The sequence below is a fragment of the Cyprinodon tularosa genome, unplaced genomic scaffold, assembly GCF_016077235.1.
Source record: "Cyprinodon tularosa strain WSP-4 unplaced genomic scaffold, ASM1607723v1 ctg197, whole genome shotgun sequence".
NCBI lineage: Eukaryota > Metazoa > Chordata > Actinopteri > Cyprinodontiformes > Cyprinodontidae > Cyprinodon > Cyprinodon tularosa.
The window spans coordinates 2,711,147-2,729,427 of record NW_024038720.1 but is presented as its reverse complement, the minus strand read 5'-3'; the positions used below and the strand labels follow the sequence as shown (position 1 = coordinate 2,729,427).

General features: G+C 38.1%; 1 protein-coding gene across 3 annotated transcripts in view; it reads left to right on the top strand.

Moving 5' to 3' along the window:
• Positions 1 to 586: 586 nt before the first annotated feature.
• Positions 587 to 18,281, top strand: part of acsf3 (acyl-CoA synthetase family member 3) — a 51,996-nt gene continuing 34,301 nt past the window's right edge. The window contains exons 1-6 of one of the 3 annotated variants that reach the window (XM_038283915.1): positions 587 to 715; positions 1,822 to 1,927; positions 3,582 to 4,401; positions 9,220 to 9,375; positions 14,095 to 14,249; positions 15,939 to 16,084. In XM_038283915.1, the coding sequence (XP_038139843.1) occupies positions 3,679 to 4,401; positions 9,220 to 9,375; positions 14,095 to 14,249; positions 15,939 to 16,084 (1,180 nt within the window). In that variant the 5' untranslated portion in view covers positions 587 to 715; positions 1,822 to 1,927; positions 3,582 to 3,678. The remainder of the gene's footprint in view (positions 716 to 1,821; positions 1,928 to 3,581; positions 4,402 to 9,219; positions 9,376 to 14,094; positions 14,250 to 15,938; positions 16,085 to 18,281) is intronic. The other 2 variants (XM_038283913.1, XM_038283914.1) reach the window with 2 other exon arrangements.

Sequence of the window (18,281 nt, the reverse complement as noted above, 5' to 3'; positions counted from 1 at the left end):
CATTTTCCAGATAACACAAAACATAACTAGTAAGGACACCTCAGCGGCAAGCTGTAAGGTATAATGAATGTGACAAGGACTTCCAGTGACTTGTGTTCAACTTGTAGTCTAATTTTGATCTAATCTTCAGTAGAAAAAAGAAAACCCATAAACTACAAGAAGAAACAAAGATTTTTATTTTATTTTTTTTGAGCAAAGCCCTTAGGACAAGGCTCAACTTTAAATTCAAATGTTTACATTTGGAATCGTGTTGGAGAAACTGCAAGGAATGAAAAAAAAGCACTGCTATGCAAAAATCATTCCGACATTCACATAAGGAAAATGTTCCCAAAAAAAACTACGTATTTGTAAGGTTATTTGTAATAACTTCACAAGGAAGGAAGGAAGGTCTCACTGAGGTCTCATAACCATTTCAATGCAGCAAAGACAAGAAAACAGACATGCAGGGCATAGGTGCTGATCTTTACGAGAAGGAAGAAAGGAAGGAAGGAAGGAAGGAAGGAAGGAAGGAAGGAAGGAAGGAAGGAAGGAAGGAAGAAAGAAAGAAAGAAAGAAAGAAAGAAAGAAAGAAAGAAAGAAAGAAAGAAAGAAAGAAAGAAAGAAAGAAAGAAAGAAAGAAAGAAAGAAAGAAAGAATAGGATAGGAACTACTCCGTATATCCTTGTTTCCTACCGGAAGACTATCGGCGCTACACCGTCCTTCACTTTGTTTTGAGGTGAGTTGGGAGTAATACAACGAGGAAAAATCTATCTTTGAATGGTTATGTGGGCATACTCACGCTCTAATATCATCTCGTGATTGTAAACTCTTTTTTTCTGCTCAACTGAGATTTTCACATCCTCTATAAATGTTTACGTTTGTACTTAAATAAAAGGAAACGTGCTGGTGGCACCTGCATTATGGTCAGCACCCGGTAGTAATGGCACCAAAAGCAGCTGATATTTCCCTGTTTCCTCACTGTCACGCTGAAAAGTAACGGCATAATAATGAAACTTAGGTTTAGAGCTCACTGCTCTAACGAAACGCAAAAAATTCCAGTGTTAAGTGCATATGTCTATTAAAATTGCTTATTTCTTAGCCACTGTTTCAAATTTTAACGCAAAATCTTGGAAGTCAATGTCTAATGTATGGATTTTCCATTGCCTTATCCCAGCAAGCACAGTGTGGATGTGGTCAAACTGAGTCTATCTGGGAATAAATGACCAGATGATTGCTTGTGATGGTTGAGAAATACTTATATATATACTTTATTGTTCTCACAGTGGAGAAATTCACTTGTCACATCGGCTCAATAGTCAAAAGAAGGAAAAGATCCATGGGGGTATATACAGTATATACAGCTGAAGTCTCTTAACTAATAGGATAATTGCTCAAGACATTGCATAGTGTATTATATATATATATATATATATATATATATATATATATATATAGCTATATATATAGCTATTGCACAGGGTATTAAATATAAACAGATTTTTGCACAGGGTATTAAATAAATAAAGATTGCACATTAGTTCTTGCACAAGTTGTTGCTGTTTTAGTGTTTCATTGTAAAGTCTGATGGCAGCAGGGATAAATGACCTGTGGTAGCGCTCCTTTTTACAAACAGGGTGTAAAAGTCTTTCACTAAAGAAGCTGCTCAGCAATCCTCTACAGACTGATGCAGAGGGTGAAAGATGTTTTCCATGATGGATGTAAGCTTGGACAGCATCATCCTCTCAACCACTTTCTTCACCAAGTCCAGAGTGCAGCCTAGGACAGAAACTGTCTTTCACACTAGCTTATTTAATCTCTTTCTGTCCCACTCTGTGCTGCCAGGGGCCCAGCAGACAACAGCGTAGAAGAGGGCTGATGCCAACACAGAGTCATACAAGGTTTTAAGCAGCAGCCTGGACACTCCAAAGAATCTCAGCCTCCTCAGAAGGTGGCTCTGGTCTTTGTTGTACTTTTACTTGTACTTTCTTACTTTCCTTAAAGCTACAGTGTGTAATAATTACAGGGATATAAAGTCAGAAATTTAATATATTATACATAACTATGTTATTTATCATCACCTATGAGCTCAGCCTTTTAACCATAATATTTGCGTTGCCTTAGAATTCGTTATTTATAATTACATAGGAGCGGGTCTCGCAGCCATGGAGGCTGACATCTTTGCGCTACGGCAAGCGCAGAGGCAACAAACTAGCGATTGCGAGATCTCCCATGACGCTCAAAAATAACTACGGCAAGTTGAGAGAGATGAACTGAGACGGTACTGAACAGTAGATGGCAGTATTATGCCTGAGAAGTGTTTAGTCTGCCTGAAACCAAAGAAGAAGAAGAAGAAGCAGGTATACTGCGCCTCAGTAACAAGAAAGGTGAACAAGGCGGCAGGCGTGAGTGACTTTGCAAACTGTTTGGCACTGTGTGGCCAAACATCAGACGAATGGAGGATCATGCCTACTCTGTATCACAACGAAAAGCGGCGGACACCGAACCCCCGTCATCTAAGAAGCGGAAACACGACGAGAATAAACGCAAGCGTGACAAGAAACGGCAAAAAACACGGATCAACATTGGCACGGCATTTACACGATGGAAGTCACTGATGGAGGAAAAAGGTTTTCAAAGTGACGCTCAAGTTGCCAGTTTTCTCTTGGACAGGTAATTAATCCTACACACACAATTGTCTAATATCACTGCAGTTTTTGGAGTACAGGATGCTCAGACCTGTCTAAAACAATAACATGCTGCGGCGTGATGATGCTGTTACTCTCCAGTATATTTATTCAGCAACGTCCCTGACGTTTCACAGGTAATGATTCAGTAATTTTCTGTAAAATAATTTTCTGGATATATACCTCGGTTACTTCTCTCCGGCTCCTTTGGAGATCTTCAAGCCTTTCCTCCTCTGCTCTCACCCCGCTGGCTCCCCTCTCTCGCCTGGCCCTAGCTGCACGGCCTCCCTGCCTTCGCCCTCGCCCTCGTCCTCTCCCTCTTCCTCGCGTTGTAACCCCCGTGCCACCAAAATGACTTAGACTCTGTAAACGGGGAATATATATTCTTCCAGCGAACACAATCTCGCTGTTAAACTAATGACTACAATTACTTCGTCTGTTTATATCACCATGCAAAGCAGCTCACCAAAACGTCACAACGATGTAGAAAAAATAACGGGTATATTTATTATCTTAAGTCTACATGAAATCTATACCCTACACAGACTAATGAAATACTATCTGTAAAATTATCTATGTAAACAAACCTCATCACTTGAGAAGGTAGGTGATGTGGACGTCGTGGAAGAAATTTTGTCCCGTAACGCTCGCCGTACTGTTGGGGGGGAGAAGCGGTGGGGGGGAGATGTTCATGTTGCTGCGGTCTGCAGTCTGACCGCTAGATGTCGCTGAAAATTACACACTGTAGCTTTAAGTTGTTCATGGTTGTTAACTCAAACAGATGAGATACTAGAGGCACAATTTTTTTTGGTATATCTGTTTTGTTTACTGTTAACTATGGAGTCTTTATAAATGAATAACGCTTTCAATTCTACTTCATAAGACTAATCAAAATATTTTTCTCTTTTCATCTCCCAGATTATTGTTTAATATGAGTGCTATATTGTCCGGACTGCGGATGGAGCTGTCTCATACATGCAAACTGCAGGGGGTAGAGAGCAACTAAGTTTTAGAAATGTCTGTACTGTTTACCTTTGCTGAACATCCTCTAAAGGAAACCTTTCTTCACACCAAAGTAAGCCTGACCAGAAAGGCTTACCCATTATTTCCGGGACGGTGGTCATTAGGATGGCCAGTTCAAAGAAGCACTCGCACACAGACTACTGCTCCATCATGGAAGATAAACCCGAGGCCTGTGTTCACTAGAGCTCTTGGGTTTGGAGAAAAGCTTGCAATTGTAGACAGCACAGGGAGGCACAGCTACAAGCAGCTGTACTGCAGCAGCTTGGGACTCGCAAGTAGAATCAGTACAACCTTAAACTGCAGTTTTGGGGATCTGGATGGAAGAAGAATATCCTTCCTGTGTGCAAACGATGCTTCCTATGTGGTGGCACAGTGGGCATCTTGGATAAGCGGTGGGACGGCGGTGCCACTCTACCGGAAACACCCTCTTTCAGAATTGGAGTACATCGTCTCTGATTCCCAGACATCACTGCTTGTAGCAGCACACCCTTATGGAGAAACCCTCCAACCACTGGCACAGAAGCTGGGGCTTCCTCTGCTGACGCTTCCTCCTGCACCTGACCTTTACACTTTAGCTGAGGTTGCTACTCCTTCGGTTGAGGAGGAGAATATCATCTCAGACTGGGCAGGTCGACCGGCTATGATCATCTACACCAGCGGTACCACAGGGCGCCCCAAAGGGGTCCTACACACACACAGCAGCATTCAAGCCATGGTAACCAGTGACTTTAATTTTGTATAAAACAGTGATAAGTGGCATGAACCTGATAACATTGTGTGATGTTTCTCCTGAAATGTTTGTTTGTTTGCTGAACTAAAATGTTTTTAATCATCACAAAAACTATTATTCCAGACAATATTTCAGGTTAATATAAAATCATAGTTTAATTTATTAATGTAGAATTATTCAATGCATCATATTTCCACATAAAGTAGATGGTTTTTAAGTTGCAGACACAACCCTTAGATAAATGCATATGTAAGGTTCAAAAGAAATCAAAAGAAAAGCTCGAGGCACTCTGACATCAGGGTTTTAACTTGCACCTATGGTTCTCAAACTGCCATTAAATGCCATAAAAAGCCTTGAAATTATATGTTTTTTTCTGGTTTACGAACTAAAACAGTTCAACAGCTCACACACTTTGATTAAGATAATCTAAAGGTGTGTAGCTACTCCAATACTAAGTGTGAAAGGAACAGAAACCAATAATTAGCTTAAAAAAAAAAAGTAGTGATGTGAAGGACCAAAGGAAAGTTTTCCTAATGCCATAAAAAGCCTTGAAATTATAAGTTTTTTTTTCCTGGTTTACTAACTAAAACAGTTCAGCAGCTCACAAACTTTGATTAAGATAATCTTAAGGTGTGTAGCTACTCCAATACTGAGTGTTAAAGGAACAGTAACCAATAGAGTAGCTTAGATAGGGAAAAGAGAGTAGTGATGTGAAGGACCAAAGGTAACTTTTCAGATGGAATATGGTATGACGTCACACACCATTCCTCTGTGTTGTTCTCCAGTCTTACCGGTATATTTACAAGCCGAGGCACTGTCTTTACAAATAGTCCCTCCCTGCCAAGAGAGAACAGCTTAGTGTTGGAGCAAAATTGTGGAAAGCACATCCAGCGGATTTAAATCACATTTGAGGATGATCTTTTGTCAAATGAGTTGCGTACTTCTTCACTAGACATGTCTCTCCGGGGGGGACATGTCAGGATTCGGGTCAGAGAACCCTTCCCCTAAGCATTAACCCTCTGTTTGCCCATCCCCAGCTGGGTCAGACTCATTAAGGGCTGTCCCAAACCACGTAGTGCGTAGGGATCGTTCAGACCTTAAAGAGGGAGTCTGCATAAGTGCAGACTCGCAGGGATTGAGCAGCGACTATTGGGGGAGGAAAGAAAACGTTAAAATGTAAGTTCTGCTGGTTTGCAGAAAGTCCCAAGTTTGGAAAAATAAACAAAGATGTAATTTCTAAAAAGAAAGTTACTCTTTAAAATAGCCTTTTTTATGATTTAAGGAATGTATCTAAAGAAAGGGGCAAAAATTGAATGTCTTATCAACCTGCGCCACAGAGCTAGTCATTCACATTGCTATGGCAACATAGTGAATGATTGTGAACGCCTCTTCCTTTTCGTTAGAGGAAGAGGCCGTCACATTCTCAATTATGCCCCCAACTGTGGTTAGAAATTTAGCTTATTGCTCCTTTAAGTGTCATTTATTTTAAAGAAGCATGACAACATTTTCTGATGATATTGCCACCTGTGTTGTAACCGCTAGGGCTGGGTAAAAAAATTGACCTAATCAATGTCATATTAAACACAAGTTTGCACTTTGTGTTTAATATGACAGGAAAAAATAAAATACATGAGTATTTTGAAACAGAGTTGAACCACTTTCATTGTTGTAAAAACAGAATAGAAATTAATCGATTTAGAACTGTATGAATCAAAATCGAAACGATTCAGGACTTTTGTGAAAATACCCAGCCATAGTAACCACAGAACTTGACCAGTTTTTATTTAATTTAATTTAATTTATTTTATATATTTTTTAACCTTATGTGTATGTAGGGAGTTGCCGTTGGTGTCTGAATTGAGCTGGATGCTGGTCACCTCTGGGTATCCACAAAATCAAACTTGATTGTAACTCTTCAGTTGTTTGCTAGGTTGGACCATTCGACATTGACGCGCTTGATGTCGCATTCGCAGAAACAGTGCAGGAACTTCCGACCTGAAGTTAATTTAGAAAAATAGGCTACAGGCTTATAGATGCATGGGTGCTGATGTACTGAGGTGTCAGTCTGCTCATCAAACTGTTTTAGTCGTAAAGGTTAAAATAAAAAGGCTATTTTAAGATATCTTTCAGTAAAATGTACAATTTTCTCATTCAAATGAATTAATTGACATTGTTTCAATAGCAATAAAGGCAAAAAAAAAAAAAAAAAAAGATAGTTGATCCCATTTAGTTAACAAAATGGTTTGAATCCAGACTGTTATGTAAACTGATCTTGAACTGAACTGGAAAATTAGCCTCTGGAAAGATATGATTCTAAGCTGGACATTTTATATGAACCAAAAGGAAATAAGCTGTTTTTCTTCTTTTCATTTTTAGTTTTTCTAAAGAATTAAGAACTTTTGTAACTTTTAAAATGGGGATTAGAAATAGAGCCCTTTAGACTTTACGTTACTCAGTTTTGCAAAACTTATCTCACTGCTTGGTATCATTTTTAATAAACTTTACATATGGTCTTTAATATGTAAATTATTTTTTTTTACTATATTAACATACCTCTAAAATATATCCAAACATCGAAGTCAGCGGTAAAGTTGAAAGAAATAATTTCCTTTTACCTCACTGTTGGAAGCCGTAAGCAACGTAATTTTGTTGTTGCTACACTTGGTGTATACAAAATGACAAATTCAGTCTAATAACCTGCAGTTTTCTTTAGGTTTTAAGCTGCATAATTTAGAGTCTACCATAAAATGCTTACATATAATAGATCTACACATATTTATGTTCCAATGATGGAATGAAACAAACATTTAGAAACAATGAAAAGATTTTTCTTTATGCCGTTCAAAGTCAAGAGAGAAATTTTCTGAGTATTTATAGTCAAATGAAGCCTAATTGTCCAGTCGCCTGGTTAATGAAATCACTCTGAACCGAGGCAGAGCTCCAGCTGATTCTTACTGTACCTGATGAATGAGCGAGCGATTGATTTCCTGGAAGGGACGGCCAATAGACTGTCAGGATTCTTGGAAAGTGCTGTTGGTAAATTGATTTGAATTAAGAAATATTAAGTTTAGTGTTCCTGGGTGTGCTATCGACAAGGCTCCCAGTGATAAAACGTAGACCACTTAAAAAAAAAACAACCTACATTTATGTAACTTGAATCACTAAAAGACATTGTGACCATGTTCTGGTGGATAATGGCTTTTCATAATGAAATGTCAATCATTGTTTTTGGGAAATGTTTTGTGTTTTACCCTTTAAAGTGGAAAAAAAGTTTCCCTTTGGTGTGAATATAAGTTCTTTGTGTAACTTAAAATCCAGAAACACAAGTTTGTTTCTCAAAAGCTGTCTTTGCAGGATTTCTTTTCAGTTTTTGCTGAAAAAATGTCACGTTTTCAACAAGAAGATAAAAATGTTTTTGCCGGCTCAGTTTTCCATTCCACATGCACTGCTGATGCTGCCAAAGATAGCAGAGGTGCACAGCGACTAATCATCGCTCGTCTCCCCTCCCTTCAACGAAAGGCAGGGAGTTTTTCATTATCAAAAGGTTGTGCTTTTGATAATGAAGGAATAAATGAAATTTTGATTGTTTACCTCACCTTGAACATATTGGCTTTTATGTCCTGGAGTTCTGAACTGATTTCTATGCTTATTCTCATTTGAAATCGTATTTTATCTCCCTACTGTTCAGGAAAGATAAGTGCTAACAGTTGTTCTGCTCGGCCTGGGAAGAACGATTGAAAAAAATATTAGAAGCAATTAAAAAAACTGTTTTAAATTATGACAGCTGCTTTAAGAAAATGTTTGGTTGTAATTTTGTTCTTCTTTCCATTACAGTTAAACATGTTGTGACTCCATGCTGGTAAATTGGTCCAGAGCAGCTTTAATGATGGCAGTAATTTGCTTTCAGGGAATGACAGAATATAAAATATTTTTTGTGGTTTTGACTACACTAAGTAGTATGTATCATTGGCACACATGCCAATAAGGGTTGTAGAGATACAATATTAATTTTCTTTAATCCTATTTGTTACCAAGTAATGGAGAAAACTCCTGATGTAAAAAATGTGTCTTCAAAACTTATTTGTTACTTGTTTTTTACACAAAATCAAAGTTTTTTTTGGTAATCAAAAGTACTTCTATAAATAGGTCTTCATGCTTTTCTTTGGATTTTAACTTTTTCTGTTATTTGATAGCTAATAAGGTCTGGACTAGGGCTGCAACTAACAATTATTTTGCAAGTTGATTTATCTGTTGATTATTTTTCAATAATTGGATTCATAAGCGGATCGCCAAAGGTTCCTTAAAGAGGACTTTTTACTATATCAAACCTGGTGAAACTAAAACTTTTCCACCTGAGGAATTGAGCATATTGGCTGACCAAAATATTTTTTTTCAATCTTAAATGCAAAATGTTCATATATTTTTGAACAATCCTGATATAATTACTGCTTTAAGTGGGTGGCTCTGTCAGCTAAAGGCTTGTTTTAATAGTTCCTATACTCCATTTAACGATTAATCGATCACTAAATTAGTTGAAGATTATTTCTATAATCGATTAATCTGATTAGTGGTTTCAGGCCTAGTTGGGACTCAGAAGTTTTCTGTATCAAAAGCTGTGAGATAAAGACTTTCTTAAATATTGTGCAATTTGATTTCATTGTCAGCAAATTAGATAATTTTAATCCACTCGTTTTTTCCACCAGCCATTCCAGATACTTTTGATATTGAAGCACACAAAATCTTTTTTTTATTACCAGATCTCACCTTGTTTTTTTGGCGGGGGGGGTTTCTACCACCTTATAGGTCCAGTGTTTGGTTTCTGAGTGGGTGTGGACTAAAGATGACATCATTCTCCACACCTTGCCACTCCACCATGTTCATGGCATTGTCAACAAACTGCTGTGCCCCCTCTGGGTGGGAGCCACCTGTGTCATGCTTTCTGAATTCCAGCCTCAGAAGGTTTGATATTTAAACAATCCTGTTTCCATATCAGGTCTTCTTTCTGTCCCTTTTTCCCTCTCCATGTTTTCTGCTTTCCTCACTTGTCCTTGCTTCATCTCTTCTCCCTCATCCCCTTTTATAAAGCTCTCCTCCTCCTGACTGTCAAACTAAGCGTTCGGTGCTCAGTGATGAATTGCCCTGTGTGGCTTTGTATGTGACCAATGCCGACTCACGGCAGGGGCTTAAGCAGCAGATCAATCGATGAGATGACATTGAAGGATGATAGTGCTTGTTTGGCCCTGAGAGGGGGGTGAGCTGTGTGTGTGTAGAAGTGTGAGTGTGGGGAGTGGAGGGGGGTTGAGTGGCTTAAAAAGGTGCATCTTTGTTGATACTTGAAAGCTTCTCTTTAAGTAAAGAACTTAGTATAATATAAAAAAAATAAATGGGATATAGAAACAATCGTACAAAATTCAGCCTTTTACACCAGGGACCAGTTTATTTGTTGTTTTTCTTTGCAGAAAAAACTCTTCAGGTTCCAGCTCGATAACATGAACAATCATTTTTCCTTTGAGAGCTTTGAAAACTAACCTTAAAAGCTGAGTGCACGACTGCGTTCATTCGATTTTACTTTGAAACATTAATTAAAAAAAATATATATATATATGCTCTGTGTTATTTTGCAATGGAATAAAACAAACACACTGTATAAGGCATCACCTTTTATGTTGTTAAGCAAAAATACTGAAGTGTTAGAAATTCCAGAAGACAAAGGGAAGGAGCATTTTTTTTTTTTTTACCTAAAAACAATGTTTTACCAAAGTGACCTTGATGAGAGACTGATGAGCACTCAGCTTGGAAAACCTTAGGTTATTTTTCTATAGTTCCAATTCAAGGTCTTATCTTTGAACATTTATTCTATATACAGCCATTGAGAAATGCTCAGTATAGGTAATAGCAGTAATTATTGAAGCTTTAGAGTGCGGCGGATCAATATTGCTAAAGATGGATGGATGGATGACAATTTAGATATTTGCTGATTTTAATTTTATAACATTTTTTGTGTAATTTCTTTATTTTTTTAATTAATCAGTTGGATCAATCGCTTACTGTACAAATTTGTGGCTGGCTCGTTGATAGACATGCAGGCTACTTAACTCCGACAGATTTTAATTGGATTGCAGAATTGACCCAGTTTATGCATAAATAACTCTCTGAGTTCTCGTTTTTTTCATATAGATGCAAAAACACAATGAAATAAATAAATTTAAAAAATGGCGTTTTTTTATGGGTAAATGTTTGTAAATGTTTCTGTGAAAAGGATTGATGAGCTATAGAGTCAATAAAAGCACTACAAAATTTGTGAGTTTAAAAAGAACTCACTGTTTATATAAATATTATAAAAGCTTAAAAGCTTTCATTATTCAGGATTGCAGCTTTAGACAAGTAAAGACAATTCGAATAGCTGGTTATATTATATTTGATCAGGTTGTTAAATTCTTCCAACCTGGACGTGAACAGCAAGTACAGACTTTTAAATTATTTTTAACTAAATATAAACATGTCACTTGCAGAAATGGATTCTTTATCCAAACCAGTGTATTAAACTGCATCACTTAAGGGTGATAGCTGCAAATTTGAAGGATTTTTTTTTTCCCAAGTTGTAGCAGGTCGTTATTGAATAAGGAAACTGAAGTTATGGACAGCGGGTGAGCCGTCAGCGCTGCTGCACACTGACACCCAGTCTTGCTCCAGCATTGAGGGCAAAGCTGAGCTTTCGGCAAACAGAAGTTGTTTAGGATGCAGGCTGCAGCTCTGGGGGTCCTCAGCAGATCTCGTCCCCTAGGTGGAGACCAGCTCCTTGATAGACATAAATTACCTTCTCTTCCATTCCGGAGTGAACTTTGTTGATGCGCTTCAATGCACTTGATAGACACATCCCAGAGTGGTCAGAGCACGCTCAGATAATCATCCTTCTTTCCGTTCAAAACCAGGTTTACTTTATGTTCTCTAGCTTCCAGGTCGGCTTCTGATTATGTTGTCAGCATATCTTCTGTTTTTTTGTGATAGCTAATTTTTTAGAGATGAGGAAAAGCCAGATTAAGTTTTATAGATAATAAAAAGGTGAATCAATGAGGTAACTTGATGGAAAAAGTGGTGTTGCTGAACGTGGAAGTGATAGCTGGAGAAGGTGCATTTTTCTCTGTGAGTACATATCCAGGTGTGGATGTATATGGGAGAGACTGCAGAGGCGATGGAGCAAGAAATTACAAAATGTAGAGAGAAGGTAAGTGAATGTTAGATAGCAGGAGGAGGGAGGGGTGAGAGAGAAAGATGAGAGGAATGTGTGAGGTCAGGGATGAGAAAAGGGAATGAAGATGAAGCACTTGGGAAATTAAAACAGAATGAGCACAGAAGAAGGGAGGAAAAGTAAAGTGAAAATGGAGAGGGGTAAAAGAGACTCATTTCCCCCCTATTATGAATGAAGAAAAACTTTAGAGAAGCTCTTTGGTTCCCTTCAGCTACTGCTTGCTGTCCTTCAACTCTGATGCATCCTCACACAGGTTCAGGGTGTTCTAGAAAAATGGATATATGTCATAATTAAAATGTATTTTCAGTGCAGGAGTCATTCATTGTTGTAATGGAAATTTTGCAGACAGCTTTAAAGTAACTAACAGCCTTAAAAGTGAAAGTAATGCTTCACAGCTAAATATGTGGTCTAGCACAGTGGTTCTCAATCCTGTTCCTCAAGTACCACTGCCCTGCATGTTTTAGATGCCCCCTTGGTGTCGCACACCTCGGTTAAATGAATCGGCCATCTGCAGCACTTGGTGGCTGCTGAGGAGTCTATGCAGTTTAAAAATGATTTGAATCAGGTGTGCTAAAACAGAGAGATGTCTAAAACATGCAGGGCAGTGGCGCTTTAGGACCAGAACTGAGCACCACACACCAGCAGGGGGCCCCCAAGAGCACTTTTGTTTGATAATGAACACTGCTTTGTATGCACTTTAAAAATGACAAAGAGTTGATCATTTAAAAACATGCTGTTCTGAACATACATATATAATTAATATAATTCTCTCATTTTGTTTCTTTTTAGTCATTAAAATGACCGCAGATGTTTAATGGAGGATAAAGGATGAAGCAAAGCAGATGCGAACTTAAGCGTCCATCGTTGGAGGGTTTCCAAGACAGGTTCTAACAAGGGGCCCGAAATGTAGCTTTCATGAAGAAGAAATAATGCTGCTGATGACGGCGAATGAAATAAAAAGCAATCCATTTTTCCCTCACCACAGTTTGACACTAGTCACATGGATCCCCCCCTGCAAATTTAGCTTCTTTATTTTTAAATACATAAAAAAATTTTCATGCCAGCTAGAGGACCTTCCATAACGTAACCATTTTCTGATTGGTCAATTAGGGCAAAATGTTTACAGCCAAGTTAAGCCAGCTACAATCTGCATTTTAAATTTGCTTTTGTTAAAAGTTTTTCTGGCTTTAATGGTTGATACTAAATGGAGATACTAACTGCACAGAGGCAGAACGATGGAATTTGTTTATAATTCCAAAAAAGTAAAAAAAAAAAAAAACAATCCACTGGACTTTGTTTCCAAGTTTGAAGTCCAGTGGATGTTTTTTTTTTACTTCTTTGGAATGACTATGACCTGGGTGACTGAGAATCTTCGCCAGCAATTTGTTCATAAATAACCAGCATCTCTAATAGTGATATATTACCATGCTTTATGTGCTATTTTATCTGGTTATTAGATGCATATTGAATATGAACGGCTAATGAAGATGTTTATGGGGCAGGGCTGCAGTTATAGATTAGAGGTATGCCATTGTCTTAACTGGGCTTCTTGCTTAATTGATCTACGTATTCACACTCACGCTAATCTCTCAGTTATACCTGCACTTGTTACAATTCTTAGTGGTTTCTTTCATTAAAATGTGAAAGTGGTGTTATTAATTCCTTGACAACCATAATTGCAAATTCACGTCCAAATGTGTGTGGATACATTATATATATATTTGGAAGTCAAGGGATAAGAAGTATATTAAGTTGAGGGGTGCCAACTGAATGCCTAGGTATCTAATCTAATTATGACTCCAGCAGTTACTTAATGTTTCTGATATAGTTGTAGTATTTCCTCTTCTACTGATATTATTAATCCAATTAATGGCCTGACCTAATCCATACAGTGAATGAGCTGCTGTTATAGGTACCCTGTAAGAAGCGTTGTTGTGCTCCTTCTGATGTGCCTTTTCCTCAATATTTATATGACAGGTATGTTAAGTGCGCGCTTTGACTTATTGCCTTTTTTTTTAGTAAAATGCATCCATTCTTAACATCAGCCATTAGTCAAAGAAGCGTGGTACGGCAGGTCTTTGTTTGGTCATCGTTGCTGCTCTGCCCTTCAGCAGTTGGCTGTTTCCTTCCTCCTGACCTTTACAAAGCTTGACTTTTTTTGTCTTTTTCTGACATTGTGTTGACAGGTTTAATATGAGGCTGCCACAGACTTTACTCTGCCATTTGCATCAAATGAAAGGATAAGATGTCGGGGGGTTTTTCTGTAGCACTAATGGAATAAATCTGGATGTTATAATTTAGTTTTCATTGCTCCCTTTGTTGCAGTCACTGCTTCTCTCTTAACCTTTCCTTATCATTTTCTTTTCTCCCATTTCAGCAATGCGTTCTCCTTATCTCAGCCTGACTCTTTCCCTCTCTGTGTTCCCCAGGTGTGGGAGATGCTCCTGAGCTTCAAGGCTCCAGTGGTTAATGTGTTCATGGCCGTGCCCACTATTTACTCCAAGCTGATCCAGTACTATGATCAGCACTTCACACAGCCTCATGTCAAGGATTTTGTCAAGGCAGTTTGCAAAGAGAGAATCAGGTACTTATTTGGGGATCATCCAAAATGGATTAAAATGCCTTTAATTTTGAATTTTAGCATGAATATGTAGGTGCACATTTAGAGACATAAAGCTAATTTAGTTTAACATCCAGTACTGTCATCAGTGACACGGCCCTTTTATATAAAGTGCATATATTGGATATGAAGTTTATGGTCCTAATCTTCAAAGATTCCAGGTGATCATGATTAGTATTTAAGAAATAAGACACAAATAACGATGATGATTTTTTTTTTATAGTGTGCTTTAGACAAGTATCTCAATGTGCTACAAGCAAAAGTAAAAAAGAGATTAAACTAATCAAGGATAAATAGAAAACATAATGTATCATTAAACCTGGAGAGGTTGTCTTTATCGGTCACATTCTGTCAGCTTTACAGCCAGATTCGTCTAGATTAAACAGCTGGATTAACCCCCAGCGACTCCTCAGACAGCCGCTTGATCCATTATACTTCAAAACAGTGTAGGCCCATAATAACTAAATAAAACAAAAATATGCTTCTTGAGAAGCGCTTATAGAACATTGTGGGAAATAGAATATCTTCCCTTCCCAAGTTAGAGAGGGGAACTTTGGTTTGGTTTATTTTCATATAGAGTTGCCTTCAGCTGCATTCATTTATACTACTGTGAACGCTACCAATTGTTTACATTTTCACAGAATATCTTTCCATCCTCTGTCGTTGTACTAATCTCCTTTGTTGCCACGATGACTGCCTATGGGTTTGCACCGGGCTTTCGAACGTGCTAAAACTAAACTCAAAAACTGTGCTCACTTTTCTCATCTATATGTGCAAATAAGGAGTATTTTTTTTTAAAACCACTCCAAAAAAAATTAAAAAACAATCCACTAGACTTTGTTTCAAAGTTTGAAGACTTTTCGCTTCCCATCCAGGAAGTGTTTTTAATTTAAAATGTCAGAATTAGCATTGAGTTCCAAGCTTTATTGAGTAGCCCAGTGTTTAAAAACACTGTTTGCAATGTTGTATTGGCCTGATTTCACACATAACCAGCGTTAGTGTTGAAATGCGCTGGACAGATCCCTGGGGTAAGGCACCCAGCTGTCAGTCAAAGGGCTGATAGGCTTATAGAAAATCAGCATAGCAGCCTGAACTTTGGCGTAGTGGGGACTAAATTCAGAAACTAATTAATAATGCAACAATCTTTGCTAAGAATGTGCTGCTGAAATCTTCACTTCATTTTCACTTCAGGGAGACTCAGCTTATTTTCCTGTGGGACTCGCTTATATCTAATTGGGTACTAAAGTGCAACCAAAGTGCATGATCAGTATTTGTTTGTTCTCTCTTTTATATTAACAGTTATGCCAAATTCTTTTTAGTATATAGTGAAAATATCAGGTTTTCATTAATTGGTTCTTTCTAACATCAAGGAATCCTTAAACAGATGCTTGCTGTAGCTACAGACTGGGATTAGAGGTGAAACCATTAACACCATTGTTTTTACAGCTGCATGTACAACACATGCCTGCCAGCATCTGAACCTCAGACTATTTATGTTTATTAACCTATAGTGCATCTATCAAACCGTCTAATTCTTTTGTTCATGAAAGTTAACACTATTTTTTATTCCATGTCCTGCAGTCTTTTTATATATCTTTCTCCAAGAAAAATCAATAGCTTTATTTGGATTGTTTGTTCCGTTTCTCCTTTCAGATTGATGGTTTCAGGCTCAGCTGCTCTCCCTCTGCCCACCCTGCAGCGCTGGGAGGAGATCACAGGACACACGCTGTTGGAACGCTACGGCATGACCGAGATCGGCATGGCGCTTTCCAACCCTCTGAAGGGTCCACGAATCCCAGGTATGCAGGTTTGAATGCATCCGCATTTTCATTTCAATCAGTAAAATCTTCCCGGCATATGATAGGTGGCTACATGACACATTTTTAAACAAATCTTTCTTGTGCAGCCACTAACAAATACTAGTTTGTGGCCTTTGGTGCAGAGCAGTTTGTTTACTATTTCGATTTTTTACAAGAATTTAAAGTGTTTCACTAAGCTTCTATAAATAAGTTGAACTTTCTGTATATTCATTGATGGTAAGACATGTTTGTCTTGAAACGGTCAGAAGATTTAATGCAGGGTTCTTGGAAATTTAAAAATTAGGAATTTATAGATTATAAAGAAAAAAAAAAACAAATCAAGGTGAGTTTTTAAACTCCCTCAATTATGTTTTCTTCCTGATTATTGAAGCCATGCTCACTACACACACTGTGTGTTTGTTTACCAGGTGCACAAGTTAGTTTTAAGGGCAGAGATATTCTGTTCTTCCTCAAAATCATGATCAAAGTGGTATTTCACTTGCATCACTCATGTCTTAATAATCCTTATCTAGTCCCTGTGCAGAAACCCTTACATGTCCAGAAGAAATGAGGGGCCATCACAGTGATTCTTTGCCCCCTCCAGGAAGCACCTAACATGTCAGCACTGCAACTGCCCTGAAAACACACAGATTTTCTGTGATTAGTGAGCGGCGTTGTTAAGTAGAGCCTGATCATTTCAGCCTAAAGTTCAGGTGAATTGGCTCTTTTAGAAACAAATCTGCATAGTGACAGCAACCGTTCCTTTTTTAGCTGCTGAAATTGTGTTTCTTTTTGCTGCAAAAGGTCTCTAAGGCTGTTTAGCTTTCCTAAAGAAGGGCCTAACCAACAGAAGTGGATGGATGGATTGAAAGTGATAGTTGCTGCAATGGTTGTAATAGGATTTTTGTACATGAATATGGCTATAAAAAGGGGAGTGGCGGCCTAGTGGTCAGTTCATAGAGCTACAAATTCTAAGTTACTGAGTTCACAGACTGCCACTCTGGGTCTCTGAGCAAGACCCTTAACCCCTGATTGCTCCACAATGGCAGCCCACTGCTCCCCAAGGGGATGGATTAAATGCAGAGATACATTTCTCCAATGTGTGAGATCAATAAAGTTTAATAATTTTTTTATTATATTTATAACAAAAACCTATCTAGTTTTTTTCTTTTTTTTTTCTTTTATCCTCCCAGTTTCTTGTTTAATAGATTAATATGGTTCTAAAAAAAGTTTCCAATTTAAAGTAGTTTGTAAAATCCCAAAGAAAGCTTCTATGGCAACTTCACCAGAAATGTTCTGCACCTTTGCATCCACAGTCCTGGTCAGATCATACTAGGGAAAAAAGTGTTTATAATGGCAGTGCCACATTTTAGTGGTGTAATAAATGTTCTTTCTGTAGTGGTAAAAGTGTGGAACGAGTGATTTTTTTTCTTTGCGTCCATAACTGCTGTCAAGCAGCTGCTGCACTTTCATCTGGTTTGGTCTGCCGCGGTTTCTGTAGCGTCGTGAACTCGCAGGCGCGTGCTTTCAGGAAATCCTATACACTACTTTTTATGCTCTAAAAACATTCTAAATGACTTCGTTTCGAATAAATTCTGGATGCTACCCACTCAGGACACTTGGAATACATTGGACGAGTAGTATGGAGGAATATTGACACGTTTTTGTGGACTTTTATGGACCTTTCTGTCTCGGGCACCATAGACCTCCATTATTTGAATGTCAGCAGACAGCAAGAAGCCTCCCAGATCTCCAGATGCATTTGAGATATCAAAAAAGTACTCCAGAGTGTTGTTCAGCATGGGGGTGAGTAGAAAATGAAGGCTAATCATGTTTTGGGTGTACTATTCCTTTAAAACCTTAATTTTCTAGCCGTAGCAACATCAATCCTGAAGGAGTTTTTCATGATAAACATCTTCTCACAGCTTACCAGTTGTACAATGTGTTCATAGATAGAAGATGGTTCATTTTCTGCTATTTATTTTTATGTCATAAAAATTTTAAGAATCCCACCATGAACATTTCTACTGTGTGTGTTTTGTTTATCACAAGTGGTTTTCCCTGTTGTGATGTCAAGTGAAACCCCCTCATTCCCAACTTCATCTCCCTCTTTCACGCAAACAAAAGGCAGGTCTAAAAATGAGGTCAGACTTGTGTTGTTTTCTCTCCTCCTGCCTCCACCCGTCATCCTCTCTTC